This window comes from Dasypus novemcinctus, chromosome 17, assembly GCF_030445035.2.
Source record: "Dasypus novemcinctus isolate mDasNov1 chromosome 17, mDasNov1.1.hap2, whole genome shotgun sequence".
Classification (NCBI taxonomy): domain Eukaryota; kingdom Metazoa; phylum Chordata; class Mammalia; order Cingulata; family Dasypodidae; genus Dasypus; species Dasypus novemcinctus.
The window spans coordinates 50368597-50382865 of record NC_080689.1 but is presented as its reverse complement, the minus strand read 5'-3'; the positions used below and the strand labels follow the sequence as shown (position 1 = coordinate 50382865).

Genomic DNA, 14269 nt, shown 5'->3' with positions numbered 1-14269 from the left:
CGGTTATTAGTAATATTTTGACAATGCTCTTTAATCATTAGTTTAAAAGGTTTAACAACAATGCAAGGTATTAGTGGTAGGGTGAGGTATGGGAGTCCTGAATGATGTTCTGTATGTTTGTTTTATAAGTTCACAACTATTACTGTACACTTATTGTTGATGTATGATTATGTATGAGTGATATGCTTCAATAAATTTTTAAAATGAAAAAAACAAAAACAAAAAGAGGGACAGAAATCATAAAAAGGAACCAAACTGAGCAGAAGTTTGGTGTAATGGAAAAGCTTTGGTAATGGATGGTGGGGATAGTAGCATAACATTGTGAATAGCACCTCTGGGAATACTGATTTATATGTTTTGGAGTGGTTGAAATGGGAAGTTTTATGTTGTATATGTGATCACAATTTTAAAAATTATTAGTCAAAAAATTAAGAAAAAAGACTTTGTGTTCTGTTGCTGTTGGAAGAAATATTCTCTAAATGTCTGTAACATATAGTTGGTGTATAGTATTTTTGAAATACTCTTTCATTATTGATCTTCTGACTAAGTGTTATCCATTTTTGAAAGTCGTGTGTTCACGTCTCCTACTGTTAACGTAAAATGACTATTTCTACCTTCAAATCTGTCAGTGTTTCATATATTTTGAGGTTCTTGTTTGATGCATATGTTTATAATTGATATGTCTTCATTTTTTATTGATCCTTCTATTAATGTATAATGTACTTTGCCACTGTAACAGGTTTTCACTTAAAAGTCTATTTTGTCTGGTGTTATAGTTACTCCTCTTTTTTGGTTACCATTAACGTAGAAAATATATATATTTTTACATCCTTTCTCTTTCAACTTATTTTTGTCTTTTAATTTAAGGTCAATCTCTTTTAATCATTAGGTACGTGCTTTTCAATCTATTCTGACATTCACAGCCTTGTATTAGGAGTCTTTAATTGAAATTAATTACTGCTAATGCAGGGCTTTTTTGCTCCTTTAGTTTTTTTAAATTATATATCTTTTATTCCTCATTTTTTGAATTGTTGCCTAGTTTTGCATTTGGTTGATATTTCATTGTGAACCATTTAAATTGTGTTTCATTTTCTTGTGCATTTTTAAAAAATACTTTCTTTGTTGTTACATGGTGCTTAAATTTAACTCTGAATCTTTAGTAATTTTACAATCCCGTATACATGGCATGTTCCTTCTCTCTTGCTTCTTTCAGTGTTCTTTTTATTTGGCATTTGACAGTTTGATTATAATGCATTTTGGTATGGAGTTTATTCTTTTAAGATTCATTGAGTTTCTGGGTGTGTATATTCATGTGTTTCATTAAATTTTGAAAGTTTTTCACCCATTATTTTTTTGGATATTTTTTCTGCTCCCCTTTTTTTCTTCCTCTGGTTCTCTGATAATTTCTCCATTCTTTTAGGCTATGCTGATTTTACATTCTTTTTTCTTTCTGCTCCTCAGACTGGATCATTTCACTTGTCTTCAGTTTTCCTGAATCTTCTCCCAGCTTCAATCTCCTGTTGAATCGCTAGGGAGTTTTTTTGTATGCGTCTTTTGTTTTGTTTCCTTGATATTGTTGTCATATTGATTTTTTTTATTTTTTTTTAGAAAGTACTGGAGATTGAACCCAGGACCTCGTACATGGAAAGCAGCCACTGAGCTATACCCCACTCCTCTAGGGAATTTTTTTTTTAATAAATCAATTTTATTGATACATATTAATAAACATACAATTCATCCAAAATGTACTATCAGTGGTATTTGCTATAATCACGTAGTTGTGTATCACCACTTCAATCATTAGAACTTTATCATTATTTCAATAATAATAAACAAAAAAAACAACAAACAAGAAAATTCCTCACCTCTCAATCTCTCCATCTCTCCATGCTTCTCCCACTATATATAGCTTCTGTTTCTGGCTGTTCTATCCTAAGTGTATAATCAGTGGCTTTTAGTATAATCACTGATTATACACTTAGGATAGAACAGCCAGAAACAGAAGCTATGATGTATGTTGTACATACATCATCTCAAAAATTTTAGAATAATTTCATTACTCCAAAAAGAAAGACCCCATACCCCTTAGCATTCCTTCCTCAGCCTATGTAAACACTAATCTCCTTTCATCTTTATAAATTGATTTATACTTATATTTTATATAAATGGAATAATACAATATGTAGTACTCTGTGTCTAGCCTCCTTCACTTAGTATAATGGTTTTTTGGTCTGGTATTAACATTTTGTACTACTAACTTACATTTGTTCTGCTTCAAAGAAAAATGGTCTTATATGCAGTTCTACCCATATTCGTATTTCTCATATTTATATTTTGCCTAAAATATTTAGTTTATAACAGAGCAGTCATGTAGTATTTGTCCTTTTGTGTCTGGCTTGCTTGCTTCACTCAACATAATATCCTCAGGGTTCATCCATGTTGTCATATGTTTCATGACTTCATTTCTTCTTAATGCTGCATAATATGCCATTGTGTGTATATTCCACAATTTATTTACTTTTTCAACTTTTGGCTATTATGAAAAATGCTGCTATGAACATCAGTTTGTAGATACCTATTTGTGTCATTGCTCTCAGTTCTTCTGGGTATATACCTAGCAATGGTATTGCCAGGTCCTGTAGTGAGTCTATATTCAACTTATTTAGGAACTGACAAACAGTCCTCCACAGTGGCTGTACCATTCTACTTTCCCACCAACAGTGAATAAACGTTCCTATCTCTCAACATCCTCTCCAACATTTACAGTTTTCTGACTTTTTAATAGTGGCCAGTCTAATGGGTGTGAAATGATATCTTGTAGTTTTGATTTGCATTTCCCTAATCGCTAGTGATGTTGCAAATTTTTTCTTATGTTTCTTCACCATTTGTATTTCTTCTTTGGACAGTTGTCTTTTCAAGTCTTTTGCCCATTTTTCAATTGGATACTTTGTCTTTTTACTGTTGAATTATATGATCTCCTTCTATATCATGGTTATTAAGCCCTTATCAGAGAAGGGATTTCCAAATATTTTCTCCTCTTGAGTTGTCTGCCTTTTACCCTTTTGACAAAGGGTGAATTTCAGTTTAATTTCAGGGTTTGTACTTTGCTCCAATATTTCTGTTGGTTACTTTTAATAATTTGTATCTCTATTATTGAAGTTCTTATTTTGACCATATGTCATTTTTCTCATTTTCTTTAGTTCTTTGTCCATGATTTCCTTTAGATTTTTGAGCATATTTAAGGCAGATTTTAGCTTTTCTGTGTCTTTTATGACCATTGTTTTATATTCCCCATCGATGGTGTCTATAGCTTTATTTTGTTCCTTTGTTTGGGGCATCTTTTTCTCTCTTTATGTTTTATTGTTTTTCTTTTTAACTGGACATTTGCGTATTTTAATGTAACTCTGGAAATTATATTCTCTTCCTCCTTGAGGTTTTGCTGTTTCTTTTTTCCCCTTCTTATTGTTGAAAGTTATACAAGTCTATTTGTTTAGTGAGTTTTCCAAACTACATATAGACTATATCCCTTGATAAATATATTCATTGGAGTTTCCTTTCCTACGCCTGTGTTATTACATTGTTACTAAGTTAGAAAGCCTTTTATGAGTGCATAGATTTCCTTAAATGTCAGTTGCTGACAAAACAAAAAAATGAAAGAAAACCCCTTTCCCAGACTTTGCAGCTTGACTTTGTGCTCTTGCTCTGCTTCATTGTTTAGCCAACTTTTCAGTACTGTTCTAGTACAGGGTAAAAGCGTAGAGTCCTTTTTGGATATTTTCTGAGTAACTGCCTTGTTGTGGTCATGTCCTAATCCTGGTGAGTACGACCTTATCAATTCATTGTATACAGGAATGCTCCAGATATCCCCAGAAAATTTCCAGCTTTTCTTCCTGGCTCAGGGTGCTGTATATCTTCACTGGTAATCCTTTCTTTGCCCCAGGAAGCTTTATTTTGATTGTTTTCTTAATGACATTTTAGTGGCCTGTCACATGCTTCCATGTACCTTTGTATCACATATGTGTGACTCTGCTTCCTTCTAAACTTGGGACCAGAGATCTGTACTGTAAGTTTAGAGTATGGTTTGACACCACTGAGCTACTAAGCTAGGTATGTGCTCATAAAGCATATACCTATGGGATGTGCTAGTAAAGGCACCATGAGGTTTCCCTACTGTTTTGTTTTAAAGATTTATATTTAATTATTACTCTCCTTCTCCCCTCCCCCCCATTGTCTGCTCTCTGTGTCCATTCTTTGTGTGGTCTTCTGTGTCCACTTGCATTCTTCTCACGCAGCACTAGGAAAATATGTCCCCTTTTTTTTGTTGTGTCATCTTGCTGCATCAGCTCTCCCTATGTACAGCGCCACTCCTGGGCAGGCTGTGCTTTTTTCATGTGAGGTGGCTCTCCTTGTGGGGCGCACTTCTTGCGCATGGGACTCCCCTACACGGGGCACACTGCCGCGTGGCACAGTACTCCTTGTGCATGGCAGCACTGTGTGTGGGCCAGCTCACCACATGGGTCAGGAGGCCCTTGGTGTAGAACCCCAGACCCTTCATATGGTAGGCGGACACTCTGTCAGCCATAACCACTTCCCTCCCTACTGTTTTAAAGTCACTCATTTCTTGATGTGGGTTTCGGCTAGCTACTCTTACCATTAACTATTTTGCAGAGCTTAAGAAAGTGGTTCTGCTGATTTTTGCTGGAATCCTAGGGATCCTAACAACCCCATCTTGCTGATATCACTTCTCTGGGTAGTCTTTTTTTTTTTTTTATTACTGATTTAATCGTCTTACTTGGTATCAGTCTACTCACATTATTTTTTTGAATCGGCTTTGGTAGTGTCTTTCTAGTAATTTGGCCATTTCATCAAAGTCATCTAGTTTTTTGGCATGCAATTGTTCCTAGTATTCCTTTAACATCTTTTTTATGTCTATAAAGTTGGTATTAACCTTCCTTCTTTCATTTCTGATTCTAATAATTTTAATTTTTGGTCAAACTAGCTAATGATATAGGCCAGTTTTGTTTATCTCATCAAATAATTGGCTTTTGGTGCCATTGATTTTCTTTAATCTATTTCATTAATTTCTGCTCTAATCTTTATTACTTCCTTCCTTCTGCTTGCTTTGGGTTTAGTTTGCTTTTCTTTTTCCATTGTCTTAAGGTGGACATTTATTGATTTAACAGCTTTCTTCTTGTATACTACAGTCTATGTTTATAGCTATAAATTTCCTTCTAAGCACCTTGTCTCATAAAGTTTTGTCTCATGCGTTTTGGTATGTTCATTTTCATTCACCTCAAAGTTTTTTTCTGTCTTTTGATTTCTTCCAGTACCCAGTGGTTATTTAAGAATGTATTGTTTAATTTTTCATATATGTGAGTTTCCCATTTTTATACATTACTTATTTCTAAGTTCATGCCATTGTTGTCAGAAACCATAGTCTGTATTATTTTTATCTTTTTTAATTTATTGAAACTTGTTTTGTACATAATGATGAATACTTTCCAATTGGGTGACAATAATATACATGAAATAATATCTCATGAACATATTTCTATGTCCTAAAATAGGTACCTGTACTTTTTATAGTATATCATATCCTATTATAAATCATAATTGATTTTAGCAGCCCCCTATTTTGTTATGATGAGGTACTGTTGGCAGTATTTGCTTCCGTAAGACAGTGCTGAAATTTTGGTACATTGAGTTTTGCTTACTTCTATCCATTTATTTCCTTGGGAAAATTTGTGTTATTGCTCACTCAAAAGACTTTCATATTTCAAGGCTTTTTTACACTTTCGGTGGATGATACCAGTTTATATTACTGTGTTTGATACTGTATTTTGACCCATTATTCTAAAATTATCTTTAGGAAATCACGATTTGCCTTTTTATTTTTTCCTTTCATATTACTTTATGCTCCGAACATTATTTTCAATAACAAAAATAGTAATGTTTAGAGAAAAACATTGTAATATGAAATTACTTTCATCATGTGTTTTGGATGCTTATACAAGTCAGCTGATAGAATTAGGGGAAATGGGGAGAAGAAATTTAATTATGTATCTGGTAGTCCTCTCCTAGGGATATGACTTCTTTGTAGGGGAAATGGGGAGAAGAAATTTAATTATGTATCTGGTAATCCTCTCCTAGGGATATGACTCTTTGTGAAAGGGTTGTATATTATTCTAAAATAATATTCCACACCCCGCCCCAAGATGGCGCCCTCATCTGTCTACTTGCTGTTTCCATTAGCTGTCTGCTCATGGTGGCTGCTTATCTTCATCTTTAGGAGGCACTGGCAACCAAACCCAGGAACTCCCTGTCCACCCATCCACTCCCGACTCCCCCACCCCATCCTCCCCCCCTCCCCCCCCGTGTGAGAGGCGGGTGCCCAACCCCTTGGGCCACATCTGCCCCCTTCACTTTGTGTCAGCTTGTTGTCTTTAGGAGACATCAGGAATGAAACCCAGGACCTCCCATTTGGGAGGCAGGCCCACAACTGCTTGAGTCCCCATCTGCTCCCAAGTAATAGTTTGTTTCATTTTTCTTTTTTAAAATATTCCCCACCCCCTCATTATTTGCACTTGTTGTGTCTACTTGTTTTCTTTGTTTCTTTAGGAGGCACCAGAAACTGAACCCGGGACCTCCAATGTGGGAAGGAGGTGCCTAATCACTTGAGCCACCAGTAATAGTTTTTTAAAAGCTGTATAATAAGGGGTTAATTTGTGAAGATCATTAAAACATTTATAGAATGAATGAAAAAGCAAATATCCTAAGGTTATGCTAAAGGTTGTATATTATTTAGGATGCTATCATATGATTTCAGTAGGCCTAGTAACTCAAACAATTTAGAATGGAAGAAGGTGGACTCTGGAAAATGGTGTTGGATTACCCAAGAGTAGCTCTAGTAATAAATGTTGTCAAAGATGAATGTTACGTGCAAATAGTACCATTTCATAAATGGAGAGTAGGGAAGAATATTTCTAAATTCATGTGTGTATATGACTTTTAAAATGTGTAGGTGTAAATAAGTATTAAATTTAACTAGTTCATTTACAATCTTAAAAGTTCATATATTCCTAGAACTAGGGTGCAGTTTTTTAAAAACTGGAAAGAAGGTAGATTGACTTACCTGTTGTGAAAATTAACAAATTACAGTGTTTCTCCATTTTTATATTTTACTGCTTTTAAGGCAATTTAATGAATAGTAATTGGTAGTTAAGCACATTCTTGGTACTAATTATAAAATTGATCTTCACAGGTTTGAATAAATTTGTGTATATTGTATTTGACTTTTTATGTTATCAGTTTAAGTTTTACTTTTTAGCTTTGTCTTATAAGTTGACTCACAAAACTCACTTTTTAATTTTTCTTTTTTCTTAATTTAAGAGTAATGATGGACTTAATTGGAAAGAACTTCTCAAAATTAAGAGTGCCCACAAGTTACTATATGCCCTGGAAATTATTGAAGCACTGGGAAAACCTAACAGAAGAATAAGGAGAGAGTCAACGGTAATTGCATTTTGATTAAATATTTATTCTATCAAAATTACAGGGTATATTTCCTTTCTGGAATAAGTTTTGTTCCCACATCCCTCCACTATTATTATTTTTTGCCTTTCCCACAGGGAAGTTATAGTGATCTTTATCCAGATTCAGATGATTCAAGTGAAGATCAAGTGGAAAATAGTAAAAATTCCTGGAGTTGCAAGGTTTGACCACATTTAAGCGTTTTTCAGAATACTGGTAATAAAAAGAATTTATCTGTAATTTTCTAAAATGTACCATAAATTGTTTTAAAATTAATTTTCTTTTAAAATAAAGCATAGATTAAAAATCTTTTATCTTGTAGTACTTTGTTATAGTAATATAAACTGAGATCATTTAATCCCCAGATTTCTCCTGTTTTTAGCACTAATGATTTTCCCTCCATTGAAACACTGTAAAGGACATTCCAGTGTCTGGGATTAAATGATTAATAGAATATGAAGATATATGTTTATAGATTTTGGAAAATCTTTTTTAAAGAACTCAAAAGCAAGTTTTAGCTATCTTATACAGTAGTTATTTCAGTGATTTAAATCAGAGTATTAGTAAATGAAAAATACAGGGTATTTTACTTACATGTATATAGTTGTTTAATCGATAAGCAGATTACATTAAATATCTGCCTTTCTCATACATTATTCTCAAAATTGCTTTCAGTTTGTTACTGCTGGAGGGCTTCAACAGTTATTAGAAATTTTTAATTCTGGAATTCTAGAGCCAAAAGAACAGGAATCATGGACTGTGGTAAGCGAAAATACATGCTTTCAGTCAGTATCAATAATTATCCTTTTAAAGTGGTTTCAATTCTAACAATCTTGTGTAACTTTTGCTACATCATTATAATAAAGGAGAATGCAAAGTATAGTAGTAATAAAAAATGTATAGTGTTTGTAAACTAATTGTGGATTAAGAGTTCCTCATCTCAACTGTGTTATAAAAGATTTACTTAAGTACTAGAAATAATGACTAATTTATGAATAATTCATATCCTTTTTTCCTTTAGGTTAATAAAATTTTATGATAATTCTATAGTCTTAAAAAACCTTGGTTTCTTTTGTAAGATTTGGTTTGATCTTAAATTTTTTGAAGCATTCTTTTCTCATTGTTTCATTTTGCTTTATTTCTTCCTTTCGAGCAGTACTACTGGAAAAGGTGTCTCCAAATCACTTGTGAACAGTCTTGCTGGGAGATAGGTATAGAAAACAAGTGAGCTTTTAGAAATCTTTATAGCAATTGGACATTTCTGCAATATATTTTGTAGTATTTTACAAAAGTCTTGGTCCTCAACAAAATGGAAATTTTAACAGTGGTGCTCAAACACTTAATTTGAAGAAGTACTCTTACAAAAATAGGGTATTAAAAATTATTTCAGCCCTGCACTCTTTTTCCTCTGGACCCGTTCTGGCTGCCTTCTCCCCGGCTTGGATCACTATGCAAGTAAACCTGGGCATTTACAACCTATAATGGGAAATTGTAGCCTGTAAATCAGCCCTCTTTATCACTTTTCAACCCCTTCCTTTCTGCCTGGAACTCCTGATCTGTTATTTTCTCCCATTTCTCTTCCCTCCCTACCTGAATAAATTACTGGCCTAACTAAAAAAAAAAAAAAAAAATTATTTCATAATACTACACAAAGCTCTGAAGAATTTTGTCTTCCAACAAATGGAAAGGACGCTATTTCCTGGCCATCAAAGCAGATTAGCATTATCAGAAATTGTTCAAATATGAATTTCTTAGTACCTATACTTTAGAATTCCCTTGGAACCTAGGAGTCAGGTGTTCTTGATTTGATATCACATGTTACTATAAACAAAATGTTAATGAGAGAATCTTCATTTAGAAAGCATACTACTATCTACCAAGTTTTTGTTAATCTTACTAATAGTTTCATTATTTCTTTTTCAGTGTTTTATTTTAAAAATCTTTCTTCAGATACTTCCCTTTGAATACTTGCCTCTAATATAATCATTAATTATTGTAGTCCTCTGTGTCATTTTTAAAATTTCTGTTGGTTGTGTTTTGTTATGTCTTTGTTGTTCTTTTAAACTCTCTGAATGCTGAGGTGCCTTTTAGTTCTTAAAGTTGGGGAATTTAAAATTTTAAGTTAGTAGCCATGTGTCATCTATAGGAATTTTGTTTACAAACTTCTTTGAGTTTAGTTGTGAATAAAGTGTACATGGAAGTGTTTCTGTCCTTTTTTTTCTTTGGATTTATGGATGCCTTTGTGTGTGTAATTTAGTTTTACTGCCATTTGTGACATACATAGCCTTAGAGTGCCTGAAGGATGCATGTGATGCAAACCAGGTCTGAGACGTAATAATTCACATATATTGAAACCTTTTAATGGCTGAATAATATTCCATTGTATTAGTATCTGTTTTGTTTATCCATTTAGCATTGGATGGACATTTTGTTACTTCTGCTTTTTGGCTATATGAACATTGTGTACCAAGTTTTTGTAAACACATAAGCCTTCAGTGTTTTTCCGTATATACCTACAAGTGGTTGTTTTACAAACACTTGTTTATTGTCTGTCTTTTTTATTATATCCTAGTGGTGATAGGAAGTGATATCACAATCTGTTTTTGATTTGCATTTACCTAAATGCTCATCATCTTGACCAGTTCATATTGTTGTTATTCTTTTATAAATCTTTTTTGGTGAAATGTGTATTCAGTTGTGTCTTTGAAAAATTGAGGGTGGGAAGACTTATTAGTTGTTGGAAATTTGAGTTCTCTCCACTTAACGCTGCTATGAATATTTCTGTTTTGGAATTGATGGGTCATACAGTAACTCTATGTTAAACTTTTTGAGGAACTGCCAAACTGTTTTCCAAAGCAGCTGCACCATTAAACATTTTCATCAGTAGTGTGTGATGGTTCCAGTTTCTCCACATCCTCCCCAAGACTTGTTATTATCTAGTTTTTATTATACCTATCCTCATGGGTATGAAATAGTATCTCATTTTGGTTTTGATTTGCGGTTCCCTAATGACTAATAATGTTGAGTATCTTTTCATGTGCTTATTGGCCATTTGATTTGCAGTTTTCTATGACTAATGATGCTGAGTATCTTTTCATGTGCTTATTGGCCATTTGTATATCTTATTTGGAGAAATATCAGCTAAAACCCATTGTCCATTTTTAATTGGAGTGTCTCTTCAATACTGAGTTAATAAGAGTTCTTCATGAATTTTGGATACTTATCTCTTACTAATTATATGATTTTCAAATATTATCTCCCATTCTTTAGGTTGTCTTTTCACTTTCTTGATAATGTCCTTGGAAGGAGAAATATTTTTAATTTTGATGAAGTCCAATTTTTTTTTTCTCTTTGTTGCTTGTGCTTTTGGTGTCATGTCTAAGAAACTATTGTTTAATCCAAGACCAGAAAATTGTACATCTATGTTTTCTTTAAAGAGTTTCATAGTTTTAGTTTTCACAGTGTCTCTGGTCCATATAAGTTCATTTTTGTATATTGTGAGATTGAGGTGTACTTTTCATGCAGTAAATAATGCATATACAAACACACATATATATAGGTCAAGATTTTGAAAAAAAATCTCTTTTCTTGTTGGCATCTTTTTTTTTTTTTTTTTTAAAGATAGATTGATTTACCACTCCCCATCTCTCGCTACCACTTGTATTTGCTCTCTGTGTCCATTCTCTGCACGTTCTTCTGTGTCTGCTTGTCTTCTCATATTCTCTTCAGGAGGCACTGGAAACTGGTCCCGGGACCTTCTGACATGGGAAAGGGGCACTCAATCACAAGCCACCCTAGTCTCCCAGTTTGTTGCGTCTCTCCTCTGTGTCTCTTTTTTGTTGCATCATCTTGTTGCTCCAGCTCTCCTTGTTGCACACGCCAGTTCTCTTTAACCAAGAGGCCCTAGGAATCAAACCTGGGACCCTCCATATGGTAAGACAGGAGTCCAGTCACTTGAGCCACATCCGCTTCCTTATTTCAGATGTGGGGGGGGGGGAGGAATATACACACACACACACACATATACATACATACATACATATACTTGTGTAATCCACCAATGTGCTCAGATTAGAACATTTCCATTAGGTCCATTTTCATTACCATTTTGTTCCATCTTGCCCTTTTATCGTCATTATCCCCACCCTTAACAAGCTATTGGCAACTTCTGATATGCTTTCTATTGCAAAAATTAGATGTGAATTTTCTAGAATTCATGTAGTTGGAATAATAAAGTCTGCTCTCTTGTGTCTGCCTTCTTTCATTCAACACAATTTTGAAAATGCTAAAAGGTAACTTGTTTCTTTTTTTTGCTGTTAAGTATATCCATCGGTTTGATATACCACCATTTTTTTTTCATTCATGCTTTGGACATTTGAATTGTTTTCACTTTTGGACTGTTAGGATTATTCTGCTAGAAACATTCACATACAAGTCTTTTTTTATGTGCATGTTTTCATATCTCTTGACTAATTGAATTGGAAATTGAATTGCTGAGTAGTATAGGTGTAAGATTAACTTTGTGAAAAAGCTGCCTCACTGTATATAATGCATCTTATAAGAGTTCCATTTGTTCTACATCTTCAGCAACACTTCGTATGGTCAGTCTTGTAATTTCTGCCATTCAATTGGCTGTGTAGTGTTGTCTCATGGTGGGGTTTTGTTTTGTTTTGTTTTGTTTGTTTTATTTAAAGAGGGTACCTAGGATTGAACCCAGGACCTCATAGAAATGAAGCAGGTGCTCAGCCACAGAGATATACCCATTCCCCTCGTGGTGGTTTTGATTTGCCCTTACCTGAGGAGTAATGATGTTGAGTAGCTTTTCATGTACTTACTTACTGGGCTTGCATATGTTTTCTTTTGCGAAGCATTTTTAGTTGGGAACAATGTTTCTCCCAGTTCTTACTGGTCATTCAAAGCTTCTATGGGTAGACAGAGTCCTGAAGCTTCTCATTCTTCTATTTTGCTTGGAGTAGGGTCATGGTTCTTGCTTTTTATATCCTAAATAAGAATGTTTTCTCCAAGGTCACAAAGATTTTCTTCTGTATCTTCTGTAACTTTTATCGTTATTTTTTATGTTTAGGTCTATGATCCATTTTGAGTTAACTTTTGTACATGTAAAGTAAGGTTGAGGTTTATTTTTTTACATGTTGTATTGTTCTAGCATCATTTATTGAAAAGATTATGCTTTTGTCAGTGAAGTATCTTGATACCTGTTTTCCAAATCAGTGGTCTATATAGAGAACCATTGATTTGCTTTTCTATTTTTCGGCCATTAACATGTTGTCTTGATAATTGTAGCTTGATAATGTAAGGTTTATAAGCTTGTTCTTCTCTTTCAAAATTATTTTGACTATTCTGTGTCCCTTTATGCTTTTCGAATTTTATATAGAAAGGTCAACAGGGGTTTTATTAGGATTGCATTAAATCTGGAGGTGAATTTTTTTTTCACTTTTTTATTTTTTAAAAGATACTTCGATTACATAAATGTTACAGAGAATGTGTAGGGGATTCCGATATGCCCGACACCTCCCACATTTTCCCTCATTAGCAGCATTTTTCATCAGTGTGGTATATTCATTGCAATTGATAAACACATTTTGGAGCATTGCCACTAGGCATGAATAACAGTTTACACTGTAGTTTACACACTCTCCCATTTGACTCTGTAGGTTATGGATATATAGTGGCCTGTATCTGTCATTGTAATGTCATTCAGGATGATTCCCAAGTCCTGAAAATGCCCCATTAAAACCTGTTTTTCCCTCTCCCTAACCCCAGAACATCCGTGGGTCACTGCCTCCACAGCAATGGTATTTCTTCCATTGCTAGAATCACAATAAGTGTATAGTAGAATACTAGTAAGTTTTTTTTTTAAAGATTTAATTATTTATTTCCCTCCCCCCACCCCCTCGTCATCTGCTCTCTGTGTCCATTCGCTGTGTGTTCTTCTGTGTCTGCATTCTTGTCAGTGACACCAGGAATCTGTGTCTGTTTGTTGAGTCATGTTTCTGCATCAGACGTGTGCGGCACCACTCCTGGGCAGGCTGCACTTTTTTCGCACAGGGCGGCTCTTCTTACAGGGTGTACTCCTTGCGCGTGGGGCTTCCCTATGCAGGGGCCACCCCTGTGTGGCATGGCACTTCTTGCGCACATCAGCACTGTGAGTGGGCCAGTTCACCTCACAGGTCAGGAGGCCCTGGATTTGAACCCTGGACCTCCCATATGGTAGGCGGATGCTATATATATATACAGTTAAGCCAAATCTGCTTCCCTAATAAGTTATTTTAGTTCATAGATCGTTTCCCAATCCTATGGACTCTGGGATGGTGATGCCCACTCCACCATTGAGGGGGGCTTTGATCCCATATATCCGATGGATGGAACTCTCTTGCTTGCAGTTGTAGGCACTCTTGATTCCTTGGTATGTTATTTATATTGTTTGTCCATAATCTCATCCCTGTTAGTTGTACTAGGTGAGTCCATTGAATTCTAGAGTAGGTGTTGCAACTCTTTTGAGATTCAGGGCTCAGTTGGCATTTGGGCAGCCCAAAGATTGACGTCTCTTGTATGTACACCTACCAACTCTAGTATTAATTATACAAATAGAACTAAAGAGTCAATGCATAGGGAAACCACTAGTGAGTCTTAACTCTGTCACACTGGGGAGCATACATACTAGATTAGGACCCGCTGGCAGGGGGCCAAATTCCTGACCTATTTGCCCTGACTATAGTGC

General features: G+C 34.6%; 1 protein-coding gene across 4 annotated transcripts in view; it reads left to right on the top strand.

The window, feature by feature from the left end:
- USP34 (ubiquitin specific peptidase 34) overlaps positions 1-14269 on the top strand; it is a 285574-nt gene that overhangs the window by 175882 nt on the left and 95423 nt on the right. For all 4 annotated transcript variants that reach the window (XM_058278638.2, XM_058278637.1, XM_058278635.1 and 1 more), the window contains 3 exons: positions 7390-7512; positions 7629-7712; positions 8206-8292. In XM_058278638.2, the coding sequence (XP_058134621.1) occupies positions 7390-7512; positions 7629-7712; positions 8206-8292 (294 nt within the window). The remainder of the gene's footprint in view (positions 1-7389; positions 7513-7628; positions 7713-8205; positions 8293-14269) is intronic.